Here is a 25,290-nt window from a genome sequence, read left to right on the forward strand (position 1 = left end):
AAACTATGGTATCCTCATTCCTGGTTTGTTTCCTGATCTACTCTGCTCTCTTCTTGTCTCTTAAAGTTACACCTACCATTTTCCTTTACATTGCTCGCTGCGTCGTCCTCAATTTAAGCTGAACACTCTTGGTAAGTCTCCAGGTCTCTGCTCCGTAGCTAAGTACTGCAGCAAGATCCAGCTGTTATATACCATCCTCTTGAGGGACAGTTGCAATCTACCTGTCATGATTTGAGAGTCCAAATTTGCTCTACCCCTACCTTATTCTTCTAGTTACATATGTACTATGAGCAACTTTCTCGGCAAGCTTGGCTGAACTGACACAGGTGCAGTGTAGCTCGACCAATTGCTTGAGACGGTATCCAAGCTCATTTCGGTATGCATTTATTGAAAGACTCGAATTATATTTAGCTCAGCTACGTAGTTTTTTACTTTTGGTGATTAGTTCAATGTCAATTAAATATAGGCTGCTTCCTGCTCATGAAATTCTTGTAGCCGTGGTTTCAAAACTTGTGAATCTTTACTTCTAATAGTGTCACTCAACTACATGTGATGGAATAAATGCTTCTAAAAAGTATTACAGAGAATGTCTATGGAGCCGACGTTTTGGCAAGTGAACCTTTCTTTGTCAAGGCAACACGGTTGTCTTGAAGAAGGCAAGTCAACTTGCCAAAACACTGTTTCCAGCGACGTTCTTTTTCCGAAAGCTTCTGATTGCCTCAAGCCTCTGTATACCTCTGAAGATGAGGCTCGTTTGGGGAGCCCCGCCGTGGTGGTCTAGTGGCTAAGGTACTCAGCTGCCGATGCTCAGATCGCGGGATGAAATTCCGGCCACGGCGGCTGCAAACTCTGTAGGATCATGTGCTCAGATTTGGGTGCACGTTAAAGAACCCTAGGTGATCGAATGTTCCAGAGCCCTTCACTACGGCGTCTCTCATAATCAAATGGTGGTTTTGGGACGTTTAACCCCGCATATCATCAATCAAGGCTCGTTTGTTACTGAAGTTCTGTAATAAACTTATGCGTGCCATCACAATAAACGTGATTGAGTCAATAATGGCGTGCCCTACTCACGATTGTTGGTAATTTTCGCATAGGTTTGGTTATTCTGGTTTGAACGATTGATCATCATGTCTATATGTCAGTTCTAAATTGAAGCTGCGTTTAAACACTTTCACACTACGTGTATGTATCCAATTATTTTTATACCAACAATTCAAGAAAAAGTGCATCCTAATTGTGTCGATCGAGTTTTGTCTTACTGAGAAGTCAGTCAGCTTGGCTTTCGCCTTTTCAAAAAACAAGGACAAAGTTAAAAAGAAATAGTTTAACAGAATTTTATGGACACATTGCCCAAGTCACGAGCAGACCCGAAAAAAAAAACGCACGAGTGCATGCCGCTTGCATGCGAAGTGGAAAAGAAGGGCTTCTGTGGCTACCCTTCTCCTCTCGATTTTTCGTCCTTTCCCTCTACTTGCGGACCTCACCAGTCATGTTATGAAAGAAATATTGTGTTCGTGATTTATTTGAAGTAGGATGCCCGGCAACCGCAAGTGGTAAAAGTGGCGCTGCCACTGGCGAGAACGAAAAAAATGGAAGTCAACGTTTTAAGGAGGTGAAGGGAATTTTCATCCCGCGCTACACACACCAAGCTACTGGTGACGCATGTGCTTTGAGGAGAAGCCAACTTTTTTTTCTTCTTTTTTGTGTTAGGAGAATTGAAGGCACACTTACACACCTACTTGTTTTCCTGTTTATATAAGTGGTCTCACAGATCTCACGTTGGATCTGGTCGTGACCCCAACCCGACACCAGAGTTAGACTGGGGTGCAACCACACCGCTTTCAATGATCGGCCAAATGTCCCGCCATCCCCGCCCCCCTCACGGCAAACGATAAAAGCGCTGTTGGAGGCTATCTTAACCAGTAATTTATCGGTAACCGTCAAGGACATGTATATACACATAGAGGCATAGAGGTGTGTAAGTTGGTCTTCAGTGTCCTAACAAGGAAAACCGAAAAAAAAGACCAGGTTCTTTGAAGTTCACATGCGCGGCGAGTAGCTTGGCACGCGTAGCTCGGATTGACGCGGAAACGGTGACCTTACTTTCAGTTTTATTATGTGTTGTTTTTCTCTTTGTATGTCGCGTGTCCACAGAAACACCTTCGATTGATGTGTAGACGTCATTCTGCGTGCATCTTTCTCTGTCCTCGTTTTCTTGGTAGGCAAAAGATTTTATTGTGAAATATGAAGTGTGTGTCTTCTCTAGGCGGTATTTATTTTGAAGTTGAACTGCGCACGATATCCCAGCGGGACGTTCAGCACCCTTTTACATCGACAGCACTATGGTGCATTCAACAGGCTCCCAAGCCACGGCCCAGGAGCTTTGTGACGATTTGCTAGTGACACTAACATGGTCTAAATAAATAGGCCACGAAACTTGGAACAATATTTGTCGGAAACCTATTGGCACAGGCATCTACGCCGGCTGACGATTGAAGCACGACCAACTGAGGAGAGGAGAACCAAAATTTTAAAACCTCATTATGATTTTATTTAAATAGCCCTAATTTTATATATGTCAAAGTTAACTATAAGCTTACCTTATGATGTATCTCTCATCTGGTTAAATGATCTATTGCCTCAATTTTTCGTTGAGTGCCGTAAATGTGAAGGAGTGGGCGCATCCAGGCACTCTGCTATCAGAGCATGTGTTTATTTCGGCATGATCTTTGGTTCGGCGCATTACCATGTCAACGAGGGATGTATCACTTTTACGCCGCGGTTTCGTGCGTACCTTCAGTAGTTTACTTCATTTTGTTGTGCTGTTTGCTGCTATGCTATTTCAGAGCTGAACTAGCTCACAGATTGTGTAGATAACCGCACTTGTGCCTGCCGACTGCTTTCGCTGACGCATGGCCGGCGTGCCCTCGTCTTTGGTGACGGTGAATGTGACACGCTGACCAACGACATGCTGCAGCTGCACGGCTGCCTAAGCTATATTTTCAAAGCTGCTGTCTCGCTGCAGTGGTTTTCGACAATTGGGCTACGTGAGTTTTCGAACTATTATGCTATTGTGCTCGGGAACAGCTGTCTCACATTTGCCTCTGTGACAGTTTCTTGTGCATAACGTAAATTCGTCATTCGTCAAAACAAGTTTGCTGCCTCAATTTTCGGTTTTAAATTTTTTCTCCCACTTGCAATCAGCGAGGCACAAGGCGCAATAAATTTGTGTAGTAATAACGGCACGTAAAATGTCAGCAATTAGAAAATAGTTCAAATTCACGCCATGTAGGGCAAATGCGAACATCGCTACCACTTCGTTTTGTGACGAGATACTTTTTTATTTTTTGTTTGCTGTTGGCCCCTCCTCACATAGATAGTGACGGTGGCAACGAACCACCGACTACTGAATTCATGGGCTTTTATGGAAGTTACGCAACCAGTTTGTATATACCTTGACGATGACGTCAACGATTTTAGTGTTATCATGCGGTCGACTGGCAGCGATGCCTGGCGGCGGCTTCATTTCGGTTACCTACGCTGAATGTCGCTAACCCAGCGTCTTTGCCACGCCGCTTCGAATTATTTTCACGTGCTCATCAGCATGTGATCATTTGGAGCATCTATCATGACTGCTTTACGTGCCAACATCTCGTGAAACAGTTCTGCTAGACATACACCTGTCGTGTTTCAAATACCGCAAGAAGGAATGTCTTTCTCCTGGGCAACTGCAAAGGTAAGATGGCGCGTGAAATTTTGTTCCTTTTATCTAGGATGCGTTGAACGTTGATTTTACGCAGTCAGATATCACGCGGTTCATCGGAACTTGATTACGATATGATCAGAATGCGCCAGCATGAACGAATGACCGGGGACGAGACACGTAGAGCGTTGACTGAGTGCGCGCGTGTGCCCCGCCGCGGTGGTCTAGTGGCTAAGGCACTCGGCTGCTGACCCGCAGGGCGCGGGTTCGAATCCCGGCTGCGGCGGCTGCATTTCCGATGGAGACGGAAATGTTGTAGGCCCGTGTGCTCAGATTTGGGTGCACGTTAAAGAACCCCAGGTGGTCTAAATTTCCGGAGTCCTCCACTACGGCGTCTCTCATAATCATAGAGTGGTTTTGGGACGTTAAACCCCACATATCAATCAATCAGTGCGCGCGTGTGTGTCATCAGTTTAAGAAGGCAAGCCCGGCGTTACAGATGAATCACCAGATACGAAGGGTGTTCTTAGCCAGATGTAGATGTAATTCTCTATGAGTAACTCGCTCGATGAATTGCTTGTTAATCTTAGCCACCAAACTGCTTATTTTGTGAACAGTATAAAAACCCAAATCCGGCCCAGGGGGTTTCTTCGCATTCTGTTTCATTGCCAGCTACCATGGCCTAAACATACATCTCCAAGTGCATCCTCGTCGCTGTACTCAGACTCGCGTTCATTCCAAAATCGCTAAAGATTAGTAGATCAAAGCAAAAATTATTCGTAATGTCGGGAATCTCAGTGAATCGCAATTTACGAGTGTTTTCTTGATCACTTGTGGACACGGATTACGGTGGTGACCAAGGCATGGCAACACGTGTGCTTCTCACAAACAAAGTGACCGCTGAAAATTGTGTCACCATTTTGTGTTTCATGTCTCGCCGCGGTGCTCCAGTAGCTAAGGTACTCGGCTGCTGACCCGCAGGTCACGGAATCGAATCCCGGCTGCGGCAGCTGCATTTCCGATGGAGACGGGAATGTTGTAAGCCCGTGTGCTCAGATTTGGGTGCATGTTAAAGATTCCCAGGTGGTGGAAAATTCCGTAGCCTTCCACTACGGCGTCTCTCATAATCATATGGTGGTTTTAAGACGTTAAACCTCACATATCAACGTTTTGTTTTTCGTGATCAGACTCGGCCCTCTCTGAATGCGACCATTTCGGAGCACTGCCAATTCGTGGACTTAGGAACCATCTTAAATCCTACTACGAATAAAAGTTATTTACCCGGGCCTTATTCACATTATCTGTAGGTAATCGTTACTATTGTGGAATTCGATAACAACACGTTGATGCTGAAAACATGACAGCCGTAAAATCAATATCACTGCTTAAACAAACGCTGTTAATCCTTTTTGCACAGAAATCGATCACAATATAAGTGTTGAATGCTGCATCCTAGAAGCAGCTGTAGCTTCGTTCCATGTTACGGGATATAGGTGTGCAGTCCAGTTTTAAAGTATGACTGCAATGCCAGAACCTACACCCTAGCTGATAAAAAAAAGACATTGTTGAGACGGCTCTGGTCAAATTGTGACGCGATGCGTGCCCTGAATTAGTGGTCAGATTGTGGCTGAGCTAGTCACAGGACATGAGAGCGCGTCTGTTTTTTTTTTTTGCTTGCCCCTGAAGGCCAACATCAGTGATTTCGGAACGGACCAATGCGATAAACGCATCTCCCTCTAGAGGCCCGCGCATGGTGCCTAGAGGCATGCGCAAGGTTCACCATACGGGGAGGGGTGCCTGGTTTTATTACAGTTTTAAAAACTGTGTCGTGTTCGTGACTTTCAGTGGTTTAACGCAAACCTCTCAGTACTAAACATTGACGTAGAAATAATCAATAGCACCACCTAGCTAAAACCTAGCAATGATCTAGAAGAAACCAAGAACCATGATGACGTAGCTAATGCCTAGAAATGACCTAGAAGCAACCAGATTACGTGTCACTACCGTCTAGTTCTGCTGTTTCAAGCCGGCATGCCTTAGTGCAAGCATCGCTAATATTTTTATGTCAGGCATTCTTCCGGCATGCAGTTGCGCATGTTCAATCAATGGAACAGCAACTGGCAGAATCGCTGAACTGGTCGCATGAATACTGGAGGAAACGTTCATGAAACCTGTTCAGTTGTCAAACCCTCCACTTCCGACACACCATTAAACCAGCGCATAACCAACTTCCGGTCCAGTAGCGCTACTGCATCAACGGTGTCAACGTAGCAGACGACGAAACGCGAGCTAACGAGGCGCATGCATCTGCTATCCGTAAAAATATTAAATTGCTTGAAAATGCCAGGACGAGAGTGACTAGTCATACGGGGACTAGTCCATCTGTTTGTCTTCTTTATGTGTGCTGTTTCCAAATGTCTCCTCACTGACGTCATTTCCACTAAGTAAATGATGCCAGTCTCATCTTGGTGGATCTCAGCATGAAACAGGTGGAACTATAGCTACAGTGATGTCACCAGTCACTCTGGAAATTGCAATGTAGCGAAGTGAACGGCATTCTACGGCACAAGTGCAGCGGCTGTACCATACCTTATGTACGCTTCGAGGTGATACGTCAAGTTCATTATCGCCCGAAAAATTCTGCGTCAGGGAGCGAAGCATATGTTAGGTGCAGAGGCTCATGAGTTGATATAATTCGTACTTGTAAAACCAGCGCTATCACTTTGCAGACACGGAGCTCTGTGTGACATTATTTTTCTTTTGTATCCGTCACGTTCGCGCTTGCTTTCTTCTCATGATACGTGTGCAAAGTGACATAGGCAGATCAAACAAGCTTGGAAAACTTTGCTTCGACACAGATTTCGTATACCGGCTTGTGTGCTGCGGTAGATAGGGCTTAACTATTGTCCCGTCGATAGCGTAGTTGATTGAACAGGACATCTCGTCACCTTAGTGATCACCAAAACAATTTTGTGTTCGAAAAAGCATCTTAACTAGGCTTCGCTTAACATTTCTTGCACCAGATACGGTTTACAAAGTAATTATGTCCTGCATTTCTACGTCCTCATTGTATGCGGGACTTATATTTCCAATCATACAGTTAAAGGGTTGGTGTATTGTTATGGCTGCTTCGCTACTATTTTGAAACCTGAACAGGGGCCGATTCCCTCATTTTCAATTCGCAGGTCTTGCGTCAGTCAAAGGGGCCTGCGGTGTTTTCAAGACGGCGATTGTGGAAGACAAGGCGCAGACCTTCAGCAGCGTTCACACCACGGTGCACGAGATGGGGCACTTGTAAGTTCAGCACGATTCCAAGAAAACAATTTCTTCATAAAATTTTCTCTCGTTGCACATCACTGAAAAAGCACTTTTCACCACCTTTGCTTGAACGCAGTTACGCGCACGACCAATTTGTGTAGCTACTTTTATACAGAAAAGATCAATATATATACTTCTAAGGCACATATTTGCAGAACATGCCGTCATGGCATAATACGGCGCTACAAATATATTATTGATGTTATTTTATCTGTAGATAAAGAGGGGGGATGAAAATTCGAAAAATCTTACGTACAACTTGGAAATCGATCTTATACAAAGCGTGCGGGTGGAAATTGACTATGTTGTAATTTTAGGTGAAAGGCCCCTCAAGGGTCGAGTCTAGTCTCCCGTCAGCGTGACATAGTACTTGGAAAGACCGCTAGAGGCGCTGTGGTGCGTGCTCGCTTGTCAAGCTTGTATTTAGACAAAGCAGAACACCAAGCCAAAATGAAACATCGGTTAATAAAACGGTGAAGGAAAAAGAGAGGGACATGTGGAAGATGGGAATGCTTACGAAATCATCGCCGAAGACCTACCGAACTTTTAAGCAGCAAATTGCAAGAGAAAAAAATCTACTACCATTCTCGGGGTAGTTATCGGCTCTTCGAGCCTAGAACAGCAGTATTGCGGACCAAGACGTACCGAGCAAAATACGAAGGCACAGACACGGCATGTAATGCGTGCGAAGAGGAGGAGGAAACGGCTGAACATTTGATAATGTTCTGCAAAGGGCTCCACCCTATAGTCAAAGATAATGGCGCTGAATTTTTAAAAGCATCAGGGTTTAGGGACCGTAAAGGCAAAATAGATTTTAATGGGTCGCAATAACCAGGAGGAGGCTAACTGATTGGTGGCTACAATTGAGGCGCGATTGAACTTCAATCCTTAAACACACAGTGATAGCACTTAACTTCATGGCTAGGTGGCGTGAGCCACCGCCCGATCTAAAAGCACAGCTGGATACATCCATCCATCCATCCTTTTCACGCGCGATCTCCGTCTGTCTTCGATAGTGAAGCTTAAAAACACAAGGCTGCAAAACTACATGCGTATCTAAAAGCTCGCAGAGCGGCTGTAGCATGGCATCACAGAATAGCAGATCAGATTTGTGTGTTCGCGAAGCTGCAGCGAAACGGCAGCGCTGGCATGTTGACCCGAAGTTGAGCCCTCGTGAAGCTGCACCCGCAAGGCAGCGCAGACAAGCGGACATGGAGGCTGGGAGGGCACGCGAAGCTGCAGCGGCGTGCTGACGCCGGCAAGCGGACCCGCATGTGGTGAGAGCGTGAGCAGAGGCTGCAAAATGCCGGAAGCAGTCACTACGTGAGGTTGATGGCGCCGATGCGCGAATTAAAGGAAAATTTTCAACCACTTCTGTTTCGACAATAATCTGTTGAACATCCAGAACTAGTGGTCCCACACCAATGCTGTTGCTGTGCTGCAGCCAGAGTTTGCCACCGATGATGAAGCTCATCGGCGGAGGCCGAAGAGCACATTGCTCTACTTGTCACGATTACTTGGTGGCAGGCATAGTCCTAGCAACGAGCGTTGCGTGCGACTACTGCTACCCACCCAAACCTCGTCACTTACCTACTTTGAACCACGCAGAGGAAACGGAAAATCATGTTTCAAACGAAGATGAACGCCGCCTGATCTCCCTGCGCTTCGCCCACTTACCATCATTCACTTCGTAAATATGTGGGAATATTTTTATATTGAGGGAAACGTAACGAAGTGGCGCTAGAGATATGTACAAACGCACGCACAGACGTTCGTTAAAAAGCTGCACATGTTTCGTATAACCAGTTGTTTACAGTTGCGTAACCATGCCAACACCAACATGGGTATCACCAACAGTATAAGCGGTAGGGAGATATGAAGCACTGGTGCTTGCGAGGATGGAGCACTGCTACATAAATCAACTTAAGAGGATGGCACCTAACTCTAATTGACATTAAACCGACCAGACGGCTGTATTATATGAGTATATTTGTAATGTTAAGTGCGAAGCATTTCTTAGCGAACTTCGGCGACTTTGAGCGTTACTATCTATCTATCTATCTATCTATCTATCTATCTATCTATCTATCTATCTATCTATCTATCTATCTTGCCGCCATCGACCTTTAGCTCTCCTGGCCGTTTCGACAATGATATCAATACCAAACTTGGTATGGCATAACGTGACTGTTTGAAGCACATATTAGACTAGTCATAACATGAAAATCAGGACATGTATGTCATGAATACCATGATTTACGTTTGATGATCCTCCAGCTCTTGCAGTGGTTTCGTTTAGGTGGCATGTTGTAAAACTGGTATGGTATGACATGATTGCATGGCGAACACAAGCGACAGACCCTAACATGAAAATCATCACGTGCGTGTCATGTAACGACATGACTGCATGGGACGCTCATAATGCGCTCGCGGCCATTTCGCTAGCGTCACATATACCGCATTCGGTATCACGGTACGTGAATGCATGAAGAAGGTATGATACTGGTGCAAACATGACAAACATGAGATTGGTGTCATGTAACAACATGATGACTACACGCCACACTCATGTTGCACTCGCGGCGGTTTCCCTAGTTTCGCATACGCCGAATTCGGCATTACGTGACGTCCATGGATAACGAAGGTATGTGAGTGGTGCAAACATGACAATCATGAAATTCGTGTCATGTGAGAATATGACTACATGCCACAGTCAAGGCGCGGTGCGCGTGCTCATCGGCGTTCGTTTCGATGCGTCGCGCCGACGTTGCCACACCAGGCACCGGTCCAGCCATATACTCACAGGCACACGTCACGCTGCGTTGCTTTGACGCATGCGCGTTTCAGTGCGTCCGGCGTCCCTCCGTCACGAAAAGAGGGAGATGCAGTGTTGTCTGGGTAACACATCGGCACGAAATGCAGCTTGTCTCATTCCGGGCCAGTTTCCGTCGGTCCAGGCCGACGGACGCCGGTCACGCCGGTCGTGCCCAGCGTCAGACTATAGACTGCTCGCGTTTTGATAAAGTAGCCTCGTTGTGCCTAGCGTGCGTGCGCGTCACGCTAGATTGGAGTATATATTCAGGCCCTTCATGATGCACTCGCGGCCGTTTTACTAGCTGCACATATACCAAATTTGGTGTTACGTGACGTCAATCGATGACAAAATTTATGGATAGTTCAAACGTGATAATACTGACACGCTGTCATGTAAGAACGTGACAACATACGACGCTCATAGCGTGTTCGCGGCCGTTTCACTAGCTTCACTTATAATAAATTTGGTATCACGTCATGTGAACAGATGACGAAGATAAACGACACATATAAACATGATAATCATCACATGAAAGTCACGTACAGCATCATTTACCTCCACCTCGTTACGTTGTGTTGATTTTAAGGTGACATATCAACCACTCTCATTCGTGCTTCGCGTATCATCAATTCCCACTGTACGTGGGATCTGCCAATTTTTTTAATGAGTGGAATACCCAGCACTGAAGCCACAACTGACGTTTCGTGAACAGTATATTTGGATCTATCTAAAATGTAGTCCGAAACCTGGCATGGCTCTGTGGTAGAATACTTGATTACAAAGCACAATGTTTGAATTTCATTCTTGCTGGGACACTGGCAGGCCCGAACACTCTGAATTTGCCTATTGGGCTGCCTGTTAGCGCCTTGGTGGCGCCTTCTATATAGCGATTGCCGTACACCACCTCGATACGGCGCATAATGGCGTTGATACACCCAAAACGTATATAAGACATCATGCTCACTCTCCCCGCTCTCACCGAGCCTTTTTATCAGCATACATATCACGCAATTTTCGCCGAACGGTTGCTGCGTATCACTAGTATTTGCCAATATGCTTCACGCCCACCACGAGACCTTCGATCCCTCTCTGATGTCTCATCAGCCTAGCATTAGCCTGGCAATACCAGACATCCGCAAAAAAGCAGAATGTCATCACCGGATCTTAAACAGCTCACCTTGCTCCTGCTATGTGAGAAGTATCAAGGCTCAACGTAGAGATACCCCGACAGGTCTGTGCTGCCGAACAGCTCAGTCGCAGCTGTCATCGTACCTCTGAAAACCACAAAAATCATATTTAGAACGTCTCACTTAAGACGTTGACCAAAGCAGTGCTCGCTGTGCTTTGTGTCGCATAATATGTTAATACTGATGAATAGGCACAAAATGGGTCATCTTTAGTCACTGAAAGGCGGCATGGCAATCGCTCTACCAAGGCAAAACATTCACCCGTGGACACTGTAGCCTTGCTGTGGCGCTTAACTGTTTTATTCGTCGGTATTCTCACATTCCAAGTAATCGGCGGCGAAACACCTTTGGTGCAGGTGAAAACTCCGATACTCCGACAAAGAGCGGTCACACACACACAAAGCGAAAGTCAAAAATTAACGCCGTTGGCGATTCTCCAACGCTAGCACAGCCAGTGTTTTTCGATGCAATCGAGACACCTTTACCATGGTTTTTGTGCATGACCTCTTAGCTTGCGCACCAGCGTGCAGGCTCAGAGGTCTTGGTTAAGGCTCAGAGACTACCGTTAAAGTAGCTTTGTACTTGCGCTAGTAATTGTCATGTCGCATTACATCTCTTCACCTTTCACAGATGGTGGCACCACCCCTCATCACTTACAGATCAAGAGCACCATGCGAGATCGCATCGTTATATGTGGTGCGTTTGAAGGAGTCTTGCATCTGTCATTGGTTTTCGAAAATTGAAGCACTATATTATAAAAAACATATAGCTAAGTCGATACAGCAGCGGGCGCTTAACGTCACAGGCAAGGAATCAGAGATTGGAATTTCGGCGGGGAACTTTTTGTTCGTGTTATTTGGTGGCATTAGTTTCATCTGTGGCGTGAATCTATCATGAACTTCTTGGCAGATCTTGGTATAAAACACTTTCTTGTTAAAAGAGTAAAGGATAAAGGCTGCAGTTGTGGTTTTGGACTCCTTTATCTGCGTCATATTGGGACGGTTGAGTACCAATAAAGACCGCAGGAAGATTTTATCAGAAAACGTCTCTCTCTCTCTCTCGCTCGCTCTCTGTTTTGTAATTCTATCAAAAATTACCATATGATATTATTATTTAATGCAGACTCGGCTCCTACCATGACGGCTCCGCTCCTCCCGGCAAGCAACCCCTTCAGGTGGACCCCAGCCGCTGCCCTTCGCAAGAGAAGCACATTATGACACCTGTTTCAGGCACTGGAATGAAGTCGAGCTTCTCCAATTGCAGTATCTATCAATTTGTACAGTTTATTTCGTAAGTGATTAAAAAATAAGAAATCGTAGCTATAGTGCGAGCACCAAGTACTATATCTAATTAGGGCTGATAAAATGAATACATAACTTCGAAGTGCTTCACTTTTATGAACTTGCCCTACATTATAGCCGCTCAATTAATATATTTTTGGTTACTGATAAAAAGTTACCGTGTCGACAAACCATATTTATGGGCCGAGAGTGTGAGTTACACGATGTTACAATTACGCTTCTCGTAAATGAAGATTTAAAGCGAGCGCTTATGTCTGATTTCACAGTTCCTTCGGAATTTTTAGTGCTCTACAAGCCCCAATGCCTAGGTTCACTGAAAACTCGTACTATTGAGAAGCTCAGAAAAGTGCGTGGCACTGTTCTTACCAGTATCTGCCCCCTTTAAACGGATTTGCTGCTTGCGATTTCTCCAACGCACACCTCCATCGGTGAACTGCTTATACTGGGCGCTTCATCGCATGGGCATTTCGATTGACTGGAGCTTCTAAAGAGGGGTAATTCCAGCGAGGCGACATATGCAAGTTGGAGGAGTCGTTTTTATTTTTGGCAGATTTGTTGTCACCGGAAACACTAATCGTGTAGGCCAGTTCTAACTAGGTCATTCATAATAAGATCAACGAATGCTTCCCTTATATTATGAGTGGTGCAAGGGTTTCCATTGTGCCAGAATCATTAGCGTATTACTTCTCTTCATTCATTCTCCCAACGCTAATTACTAAATAACAAGCATTTAAAAACACTCATGCAGTTAAATCTATGACTTCATATTGCTGATTGTTTGCCTTTGCTGTCGTGCTAAAAGGTAGCTGTGGGCCTTTGTCAAGCTGCCTCTTTTGGAGAGCAGCTTTTACCTGCAGCTGTCCTTCATCAAACTATTGATGAAAAATAAACATTATTATTATTATTATTATTATTATTATTATTATTATTATTATTATTATTATTATTATTATTATTATTATTATTATTACTATTATTATTATTATTATTATTATTATTATTATTATTATTATTATTATTATTATTATTAATAATATTATTATTATTATTATTATTATTATTATTATTATTATTATTATTATTATTATTATTATTATTATTATTATTATTATTATTATTATTAATATTATTATTATTATTATTATTAAATTCTCCATATCTTTGAAATGTACTGTTGCTACTGCTAAAGCCATTTCTCCTCATGCGTAACATGATTCGCACACCTGATCTAATCAACATAGTGGCAAACGCACATTCACTTGTGCGTATTTAAAATATTTCTGCCCAAAAAGTTCTGTTCTGAGGACACATAGCTTTAAATAGCCAGAATACATAGTGCGGATGCTAGAATATCAAAATTATATTTACCAGTAGAGTCTACATACATGTTGGCCGAGACATCTCTAGTCAGTATTAAAAACAAGCTGGCACAATCAAGGATAGCCCATTTATGTTTATTACTGTTGCCTGGAGTGAATCAAACAACTTGCTGAGTTCTAATTACCTGCCTTACTAGGCAACTCCAATTATTTATTTATGAAGCAATGAAGCTGGCCTAAGAAATCCCACGTGAAACTTGTAGATTGGCTTCTTAAGGGACTGCCTAAACCATTGGTAAATTTATATCTGTTAATTATTACTGTTGTTCCGCCCACTACAGATGCACGCGCAATGCAAAAAATTACCGCGTAACCTGCCTACTTTCGCGACTACGAGCGCTCTTATCCTAGTGCTCTTTAACGTTCCGCCTACGAACAATATGCGTCCCTCGCTTTCGTTCATAAAATCGGTAAGCAGAAGCAGCAGTTATCGTTGCCACTGGCAACACGTATTCATCACACAGCGACCACCATGGTCATGACCCTACGATAAAGCACAACCCGGAAGAGGTGTGGCGTCTGCATGCGGAACCTTAGTGAGCACCAGAAACACCGCGCTCACTGGCGTGTTAGCTGGCACGTCATGCTGTCTCTTTTTTGTTTCAAATGCGAAGCATTTCTTGGCGAGCTTCGGTGACATTGAGTCTATCTATCTATTTATCTATCTATCTATCTATCTATCTATCTATCTATCTATCTATCTCTCTATCTATCTACTACCCACCTATGACTTTTAGCTCTCCTGGCCGTTTCGATAATGGCATCGCTACCAAACTTGGTATAGCATAACATGACTGTATGAAAAACATATTTGACAAGTCAAAACATGAAGATCATGACATGTATGTCATGAGTCTCATGATCTACATTTCATAGTCCCGCAGCCCTTGCGGTGGTTCTGTTCACATGGCATGTTACAAAACTGGTATGGTATGTCATGATTGCATAGCAAACAAAAGGGGATACCCTAACATGCAAATCATGACATACGTGTCATGTAACAACAGAACTACACGCCACGCTCATGATGCACTCGCGGCTGTTTCGCTAGCGTCCCATACGTCAAATTCGGTATTACGGGACGTGAACGGATGACGAAGGCATGTGACTGGTACAAACATGATAATCATGAGATGCGTGTCATGTGAAAACATGACTACAAGCCGCAGTCGAGGTGCTAATACATTTCAACGTGACGTAGTGCACGTGCTCGCCGACGTTGATTTTGTCGCGTCACACCGGCGTTGCCACGCGTCAGGTGGCGGTCCCGCCATATACTCGCAGGCACGCGCCGCGCTGCGTTGCTTTGGCGCATGCGTGTTTCAGCGCGTCTGGTGTCCCTCTGTCACAAAAACAGGGAGACAAGGTGTTGTCTGGGTAACGCATTGGCACGAAATGCAGCAGGTGGCATTTTGCACCGGTTACCGTCAGGCCGCGCCGATGGACGCTGGTCGCACCTGGCATCAGACTTTAGACTGCTCGCGTCTTGCTAATGTAGCGTCGCTGTGTCCAACCTGCGCGCGCCAACGCTATATTGGATTATATTGGGCCCTTAATGATCAGCTCGCGGCCGTTTTCCTAGTTTCACATATACCAAATTTAGTGTTACGAGACATCAATAGAAGACAAAATATATGACTGGTGCAAACATGATAATCCTTACACGCCTGCAATGTAAGTAGAAGACAACATACCAAACTCATAGCGTGCTCGCGACTGTTTCGCTAACTCCACATACACTAAATTTGGTATCACGTGACGTGATTAAATGACGAAGGTAAACGACACATTCAAACGTGATAATCATGTTACAGAAGGCATATACGGCATCATTCACCTCCCTCTCGTAACGTTGTCTTCATTTTAGAGTGACATATCAACATTTCTCATTCGTGCTTCACATATAATCGATTCCCACTATACGTGGGGTCGGCCAATTTTTTCAATTTGTGCGCATCAGGAAAATGTAGAAAAAAGGGCTAATGATTAATAGATATAAAGTTAGAAATTTTCTCATAAGATGTTTTGCAAACGGATGAACAGCTTTCTCATTCGATATTTGCCTTAAAAATTTGGTGAGTAAACTGGCCTAGTGAATCAATTACTCAAAACATTACAAACACTCTGAGTACTCCCTTTCAAATGTCAGCGACATGCATTTGGGCGCATCGTCATTGAGTGCATTGGAATATTTTTAAACTCTGGCTAAATCAAAGGGCTGGGGCACAATATATTGTAGCCTATGTTATTTATGTGCATTTTTATAAAATTACCGTATTCTGAGCATGTTTTAACGATCTGTATTATTCCTAACAGGAGCTCAGCTGGACGATGCCTGACCACCACCAAGTCAAGGAAAACAAGAAAAGTTTATTATGATGACATTAATAAGACTCGACCCACACTCGACCAGTTATGTCAGCGTCGCTACAATATCCCGAATGCCGTATATCAAAAAGTAAGTACAAAAGAGCTTCTGGGAACATTGTAAATAGCCGTCGTTAAGTAGACGAAACGCTGGTAATATAAATCTGTAAAGATGGGATTGTATATTGATCCTAAGGCACAAATGTACGAAATTTCTAAAAAAAAATATTGGTTTAAGTAGGCAGCATAAAGCCACAAAAGCTTATAAAGAACTCATTAGGAGAAGCAAAATACACGTATATAAAGAGCTCGCATAAAACAAGAAGTTTACAAGAGAAAGAGCATTTTTTCACAGAAGGGAAGAGAAATTGACCTGAGTGATAGTTTTCTCTTTCCCGCTACGCTACATTGGAGAAGATAGATAGGGACACAATGAATTAATGAATGGTGATGCTAAGCTAGGGAGAAGAGAATATAGTCGTTTCATGTTTTACCAACTCTAAAGGCGGGCATCCAGTTCAGAAGCTTGCAGGAAGGCCACGACCGCTCCCGGAGCTAAGTTATTATGTGGCCACCCGGTCAAGGGCGCAACACAAGTTCATTGGTTAATGGTATGCTATGAATCTATGCGATCAAGGAAATCAGTTCTTGACGTTCACGCACGGACGCTGTACTGGTACAAAATATAAGCTCAAGTGTTCCTGGAAACTGACAGTTAGCACAGTGATGACATGCGTCACTGCAGCCGATCGTGTGTGCGTAAGTCATTGTGGAGGCCACACAAATACCTATTCTGTGGATCGTACATGTGGTAGTGTTTCTGTTTGGTTTTTGAGTCATGTGGAACCTCATCTCTGGATCCATTTTGTGGGGTCGTTGGTTGCGTTGTTCTGGTTTGTTCCAGTGTTCCAATGTGCTCTTGCGCATTAAGCAGTGTTTGCTGCCTTGTTGCGAAAACGCTATTCGCACTTTAGGGGCCTTCTTTCAAGATGTTTGAACTTCAGCCTCAGCCTCTTCAATCACCATTACGTCAGAGTGAGAAGGCATAAACTGGAATTAGAGATGATGGCTTCATTTCAAGGTAATGCCGAGAAGTTTTGCAATTTGTATAGACAAAGCGCAATACGGACCTTATACCACGACGTAATTGATGAACCGAGGATACGTTTTGCCCCCCAAAATATTGTCCATCTACGAGCAGGTTTTCTAAAAAAATGGTATTGCCTCCTGGATAGCAACAAGGTCTGCAGGAGTGGATGTGTCATGTGGCATGGCCCCTGGATAAGGATTATTGCTTGTGGTTTACTTTCTTTTGTCGAGTGACCAACAGTAGCGGAATGACGATGGCTGCAGCAGAGGTATACAGTGTGGCTTATACAGCGCCGCCAGTGTTGGACGTGTGCATGGGACCATCGTAGGCTGTATGAATGTGATGTAGGGTGCGTGTCAGTGTATAATTCATCACACGATGGCGTAGACCTAATTTCTTCGTAATCTTAAGAATCGTGAGGTTGTTAAGGCAGGATCCATGGATATGTCTAAGGAGCACATGAGCGAGACAATTGACGTTAAAACATTTGCGCCCGATGATCTTGCTGTGGAATAACAGCAGTCTGGTTGGGTGGCATGGAGGGCTGATCGGGGATGCTGCCTCTGTCAGGACAGCAATATGACCTCGAAGAGACTCACAGAGCATACTTATTTAGCCAATACTGCCGACGTTTATGCGAAGTCATGGACAGGAGTTGTTTATATTTGATGATACGTTTTTTTAATGTAAGAGCACAACAGAAGAGACTTAAAGCAAGGGGAATATAAGTCGGAGGAATATAACAAACAGTATTTTACGAACATTCAAAACAGAAGTCATTGGGGTGGTTTTTAGCTTTTATTGTACAATACGAGCGAGTTTTGCTAAAGAAAGGCACGAACAACAAATAGATTGACACAAGGAGCGAAACGCGCACAAATGTATGAGCGCGCTGTCTCTGAATACAGCAATGTATTACAACTCCATCTAACACTGTTTTAAATTAGATGCAATGTCAATCATAATCAAGCTGGAAACACCTCAAGCTATGGCTGGCAGATTCAATATTGCATTCATAAATGAAGGAACACTTGTGGAGGATACATCATCAGGCAGAGTATTCCAACTACGTGAAGCTCAGGCAAAGATTGATTTCTGAAATGTGTTTTTCACGAGGATCATTCGACTGTCAATGTATATACATCAATGGGACAAGCTCCGTATTTGGTGATAAGTTGACTGGTTGATGTGTTATGTGGCAGGCTCAAGCATGTGCGCACTCTGTGTGTATGACCTTGGATGCTTTCTTGCATGCGCCAATAACTAGGTCTCATGTTTGAAAGCACCTGCATGTGATATTGTAGTTGTCCCACACATAAAAGTTCGTGAAGTTGGCTACTGAGTATTGGTATCCGCAATGTCCATAGACTGTCGCGCTGACAAGCGCGATTCGGCAGCGTTCTCTTTGGGATCGTCAGTAGGCAGACACTTTCATGTTTGGCTGTTCTAGCGTCAGCGTTAACGCGTTAGCTAGAAACGAACACTATTACACTGCACGTTTTCTGCATTAGTAAACATGCCGTACCCTACCTATACGGCAAATTTGATTCGTTTTCACGACACGAGAAGTTTTTGTGTAGATGCATCCAACTCGCACTTTCGATGAGAGCACTCATAGAAGAAATATCAGCTTCTCAAGGTGTTCTGTGGGAGCATAGGTTAGTTAAATGTTATCACCTCGCCCATTTGTTCAAAACACGTATTTTTGACGTGTAAATTGCATTCGTCAGGGGTTTTGTAGTGCGTAAATCTCATAACATTGTACGCTGACAGTCACGCACGCTCGTCATTCGCTCAAATCGGTCAGCGCTGCGCCGCTTGTTTTTGTACGTTTGTTGACAGATTGCGGCTCACTGCAAGCGATTTGCTTGTTCAAGGTATGACGAAATGTTCTCCGCACCCAGATCAACGTGGTGACGTACTGTTGTTGGTGTTGTCAAGTCATTCGGTGGAGAGAAGAACAAAACCTTATTTGCGGTAAAGTCTTCAGTACCGCCTAAACAAGAACACGCCACGCGATTGGGCTCCTATTACAAGGCACCGCTAGCTCTCGACATCCTTTCAGCTTTCCTTACTAGCCCCCGCTGACTCTCAAAGGCCTGGCTACACAGCATTGCCTCCCACCTCTCTCTGCCGTCATCCTCTTCCTGCTCTTTGGTTTCTGCCGTTTATTCCCACGTGATGTGTTACAGTGTCAGTGTGATTCCACACAATGGTAATTCCTGGAATTGCTGCCAAGAGTGATGTTGAAAGAAATTATTTGGACGGCCAGTATACTTCCCTGGACGTTGAAGGCTGTGAAAACACCGAGAGTGACAAAGACGGTGAAGGATCAGCTGCTAACTCACCAGGAGCGAGGTACGCTTCACAGGCCCTCCTCCGTTAATGCTTTTTTCACGCTCTCTAAGTCACTTTGATTTTATTATTTATTGTATAGTATACTTCAGCGAGATATAAATAAAAGCATACTTTTCAATGAGAAGCGTCTTAGGGACGAGCTCGATCCAGTGTGTGGCGTGACAACCACTACAGCGTATGCGCACCCCTTTCGCTCTCGCTCTTTTTACACTCTCGCCCTCCTCTCTTCCGAGTCACCGGCGATGGCCTCCTCAGCAGTGCCGCATCCACACCTCCACTGCTCATGTGCATCTCCCTGCCACTTTTTCTCTCTTACGCCCCCTCCCCCCCTCCGTGATAACACGTTTCACGTTTCCGTGAGACAGAGGGAGTGTGCGTTGTTTGTAGTCGTTATTCACAGATCCCTAAAGCAGTTTAGTGTCCCTGAAGCTGATCTCTAAAGCAGTTCAATGTTCTGTATTTACTAACATAGTTTTGGCTATTGTTCGCGTCTACTAGTGTTAACTATATCCTGCGACATCAACCTGTTGTATCGAGCCGTTCATTACTCCACAGATCTTATGAGCTATCCATCATTCTATTACCTCAATGATAATTGCCGACTCCTATATAGACATTCAAAAGTGAAGCAAGAAGTTATCACTAGGTTTGTGCTAAAAGAATTCAGTATCAAGTGTCGCACCTGCGCAAGTAGAACGTTGGTGTGTAGCTTTTAGTGTAACAAATAATCTCTCAACGATTGCAACCAAGAGCATCGAGCACAAACAGAGTAACAAAAACATATCGTCGCTCTAATTACCAAATTTCGAAAACATACACGTGAACGTTTGTTGAAACCTCTGTGATGTGGTACGGACAGCTTCACTCGTCATGTATGCTTATATATAAAATGTCTCCTCGACCTTTCTTGGCTTCAAAGCCATATCCATCAATATCTTGTCTCCTCTTTTCTCAATATTATTTTGGCGGTGTTATTTGGGCATATTCGATTGCAGTCGTGTCGTATACCGTGATGTGCCTCTTCAATTCTAATGAAATTCCCAATTAAAAAAGCAATACGAGAAGTTTATGTTGCAAGTTCTTACAATTGAAAACGCAGTTTAAAGGAAAGTTGTAAAAATCAAACCAATATTTCATTACAGCCAGGAAAGAGTCTGAAAGAATACGCATTAGAGAACTGCGTAATTACTTGCAGTACCCCAGCGAAGCCTGGAATGCTAATCATCAGTGATGCACCAGATGGCACTCCGTGCGAGGGCGGCACACGCAAGGTAAGCTTGAAGAACAGCCTTGCGTATTTTGCCATGTTTGTATTACTCTCATGAAAATATGAAAGATAATATACGTGTCATGTAGATTGACAGTGCATTGTCAATTTATTCAGGTTTCTAATAACTTGTCATAACAAAAAAAAATCATTTTAGATGCGAAGCAGCTCTGTGACTCACTGTGTAACGCCGCACGTACACGCGTCCGTACGAACGCACCACGAAGTATTACCCTCGCCGCAGGTGTTCGAACGGTACCTATACTTTGTTTCAAAAGTTCCCTTCAGCACTGTGGTGGCTACAAGCCTCTCAGCCAATCGGAGAGGCGCTTAGCCCCTCCACATGTATTTATTCGCGCCGTGTCGCCTGCTCACCATATTGACAGCGGCTGTTGGATGAGTTGTAGTTACTATGGCAAGTTTATTATTTAAAATGCAATAAAGCTATTAAACAAACAGAGATACTCGGAACTTGAAGAAGCGTGATTTTCATGCTCTGCTTAACGTCGGCAGAATCTCATGCCGACCAGGTGCCAGCGGATAACTTCACTTTGTGGCTGCTTCTCTCGGACGCTGTCCGTGGCTCTCGTATGTGTGTTTCTTCGTCGAATTGTTCCTTCACGTGTACCGCTGAAACGCCCCTTTTCTCTCTTTCTCTCTTTTTTCTTTCCACCGAAAGATGATCCGACGTACACGGAACGCTGTGCGACGTTGCATGTCAGATATTTGGAGATACAGCTTTCTTGGTCTGACAACGCAGTCAGAACATTGCCTCGGCACTTTAGGCTTAGCGGGAGCTGCTATCCAAGCAGCATATCTCGCTAATACCGATGAAACGTACCTGATGCTTTAGTTCCAAAGTGAGATAAAACAAATCAATGGCTGATTTACCCATTCGTTTACTGATGTCAGCGCAGTGGCCATGTAGCATGAACACGTCTGTATCAAAGTGGGCAGTCACTTCTGTACGGATGCTGTCATGTTGATTTGTAAACACATTTACTGACGGTAACCAACACAAATAATTAAATGTGTAAGAAGTAAATTCGAAGAAAAATGAACATGTTAGATATCGATGTGGCGTAAAACACACAAAAGAAACGGTAATTTTAGGCAATCCGGTGAATTTAAAGGCACTTGTATGTGGGACTACGCTTCACTGCGCAAGCATGTGGCTTTCTTACACCCCGTAGCTTTGGTAGTGCTGAACCAAAGTGATAAAACAGAGTATAGTAAATCATGCCGTAGCTGCGCGGTGACGTCACGCTCCCCTCGCACGCTTCCCTCGCAGGTGCGAGCTTACACAATTTCTCTCTCTCAAGCGCAGCACGTTCGCCACAGCGCCCGCAGCTACCGCCTCCTCCGCCCGCTCGCCACATACTTCTCTCTTGCTTCACACACTCCACCGGGATTCGCTCGCAGGATTTCAAGCTGGACGGTTGTGCCCTCGCGATCTCCGACGCCAGCGTAGCTCCCACCGATTGGTTCGCCCTCCGCGGTCTCCTGACGCCGTGCAGCTCTCGCATTGTGGCGCCCCGCCCTTGGACTGCTTCGACCGGATCCCCACTTTCCTATCTCCTTCTTTTTTCCGTCGCTTGCCTGTCTACTTCCCCGTCTATTTTCCTTCTATTCTTTTTATCCCTCCTTCTCCCCACCTCTATTAAGCACTGCGCCGTGTCGCCTGAAGGCAGACAGAAATTAGGTGCCTTTTTCCTCTTTCTTCTAACCACTACCACCACTACCACCACACACTCCACCATCCTCAACGCTTGACCACACCGTCAAGTGGAAACGTTCTCACGGCTTGTTCACCTGCGATACTTACCCAACCCACCTCCCGTGTCTTTGCGTTTCAAACAAACGTTTACATGAGTAAACGCTACGACGAGTTTCACTTCAAACCGTTCTTCCACACCCGCGTCGACGCCCGTTTCAACCTGGTCAACGCCGGAAGCACCGCTGCTGCTTCACATCCCATCAGGGTTCCCTTTGGGGAGATGGTCCATGATTTTTTTAGTGCAGTTTGTTCGCAAATGCGCTGTCTAGTAACTTGAAAAGCTAAGCTGTTAAAGTTGAAGTTATGACAGAAGAAAAATGTTCATCCTCAAAGGAGATACGTGCCAAAAAATTAAGTGCATCCCCCTACTCACCGTTAGTCTACTTTAAAATGAAGAAGGCAATAGTTAGCCCAATAGATGGTTGCGAAGAGATGACCGGGTGCCGAAGATTCAGAATCAGTACAACGAAAGAGCACCAGCTAACAGAAAAGGCAACAGCGGCTGCGAGATGACACCAAAGCGATAGAATCTCTTTAAAACGACGTTCTCGTAGATCTTTGATAATTGTGAATGATCAGTTTATGCGCAAGTTTCGGTGTCTGAAACTTTCACATACATACCGTGTCTGTGAGTGTCTGTGTTTTACTCCGACATCTGTGTGCCGAGAATCAACCTAAAACAACCTAGAATACCCCACATACATCCTAGTGACAACCTAGAAGCAATCTAGAAACTGCCCAGCATCACCTATAGTTAAGGCCCAGCAACTACCTAGAATTGACTGGGCTAACTAGACTTGAAAAGCGTCCAGTTTTGCTCTTTCGAACATTTTGTAACTCCGTGCAGGCTTCTTCATTTGTGTACAAAGAGAACTTTACTCGGCTCAGTTATAAATGTAGCAAGTATTTGTGCGTAAAGTGTTATGCAACAGCGTGGAATCATTCGATCTGTTCTTCGTCAACTTCTAGCAACAAGGACAGTCAAGCTGCCAGCAGCATGTCAGCCAAGCTCGAATAGGAACCACTTAATCTCACAATAAAAGGAAACCTGTCATGGGCAGAACTTTTTTACGTGTTTTACTTAGTAAAATGCTCCGGTCTTGTTATACAGCGCTTTAAATTCTCGGAACAGGCACTGAACCAGCGTACCTTCCATGTATCAGAGTTTCGTGAATGACAAAGCGATGGAAATCGCTTAACGAAAACAAATCGCCTTCGTAATTTGCAACTTGTTAAAACAATATATCATGCATTCATTTCGCTTGGTTCAGATAACGCTGATAAGAACGTGATACTGTGTTCAAAAGCACTATCACTTGAGCATGCGACGGATATTTACATTCATGACCTCAGACACCTATTCATGTATTTAGCGCACTATTCTACGCTGCGGCTATATCCAAATAGCTTCATTTGTCTGTGGAGCTGTCTTTCACGAGATCGCCTACGGATTTATTCTAATCTTTCCTGCTGCGCCTGCTGTGTGAAAATCTTCTAAAGCTTTAAACGGCCATCATCTCAACAATTTTTTTTCTAATCACTGATTCCCCCAGTCATTCAGTTGCTTTTAGTTGCCAGACATGCTATGTTGCCAGACATGACCGTCTTCATATATCGATACTCTCAATGATGAAGACGGTCATTGCACTTTAGCTCTCAAATTATCACCATCATCTTCAAAATAGTTTTTACATACCACATGCGAATTAATTTTATTGCATGCACGACAGACGCAGTATAATAAATACAGCTATATTTCTTTTGAGACGCAAGTATGGCACATTAGTAGCATTTGCAAGACTGCATCATGTTTGTGAGGCGAATTTCATGCTATCGCGTGCCTATCACTAACCAACCATATTTTTACTACAGCAAACCACGCCGGACATTCTCAATAATGTTTTTACTCACTCACTCACAGCAAATTAATTGACTAAGTAATATGCACGTGTTTATATTGCAGATGTGCTTAAACGGCGAATGTACTCTGCTCAGAGATCGACCCATGTGGACATTCGAGAATGAGGTGGAAGTATCGGTGCTCGAATGATGAAATTGACGAAAACAGATAATGTTCAAGTAAATAATACACAAATTCAGAATTCGTAAGGTTTAAATGTTTAGGCCATTTTTATACCAAATGGCGGTTATCTGTTGTTAGCGATTCGCATGATCCAAGCTCGCTTTCTACAAAAAATTACCTTAAAAAGAGATATAATCTTGAACGTTCTAGCTGAATACACTCAAATAAAGTATACATGCGTGAATACGCACATTCTATATTATATCTCTCTTATTTACCTAAACAACTGAGTCAATGCGTCAGTCACAAAAGCGACAGAGAGAAAAAAATGAAGGAGCTGGAATATGCGAATTCGCATGCCCTTTGTTTGTGTTCCAACTCAAGATGCCAAAAAACGTGCAAATAAAGAGGGCACCTGAAAAACGTACTGTTTCGGAAATTAAATATCTACAATTCCGGCTGATGGTAAGCGCAATTCACAATTTTGTGAAACTGGTGGTGCGAAACTCTATTATTTCACGAGGCTAGCGATTCAACGCGCAGGAACACAGCTGCAGGACAAGAGGTTCCCTATAACAATACACAGATAGACGTGCATTCATTAGGACGCTAATGTGGGTATGCAAGATCCTATGAAAGACAAAGGAGCAAATCATTGTGGCCAGCTGAGCTTTGTGTCGTCCCACGCTAGACTTAAAGCTA

At 44.1% G+C, this 25,290-nt stretch overlaps 1 protein-coding gene across 1 annotated transcript in view; it reads left to right on the forward strand.

Moving 5' to 3' along the window:
- LOC142813959 (uncharacterized) overlaps window positions 1-24,845 on the forward strand; it is a 59,465-nt gene extending 34,620 nt beyond the window's left edge. Inside the window, exons 10-14 of the mRNA XM_075891912.1 lie at window positions 6,892-7,000; window positions 12,149-12,316; window positions 16,023-16,164; window positions 20,664-20,792; window positions 24,529-24,845. Of these exons, the coding sequence (XP_075748027.1) occupies window positions 6,892-7,000; window positions 12,149-12,316; window positions 16,023-16,164; window positions 20,664-20,792; window positions 24,529-24,615 (635 nt within the window). The 3' untranslated portion in view covers window positions 24,616-24,845. The remainder of the gene's footprint in view (window positions 1-6,891; window positions 7,001-12,148; window positions 12,317-16,022; window positions 16,165-20,663; window positions 20,793-24,528) is intronic.
- The last annotated feature ends 445 nt before the right edge of the window (window positions 24,846-25,290 follow it).

Source organism: Rhipicephalus microplus, chromosome 4, assembly GCF_043290135.1.
Source record: "Rhipicephalus microplus isolate Deutch F79 chromosome 4, USDA_Rmic, whole genome shotgun sequence".
NCBI lineage: Eukaryota > Metazoa > Arthropoda > Arachnida > Ixodida > Ixodidae > Rhipicephalus > Rhipicephalus microplus.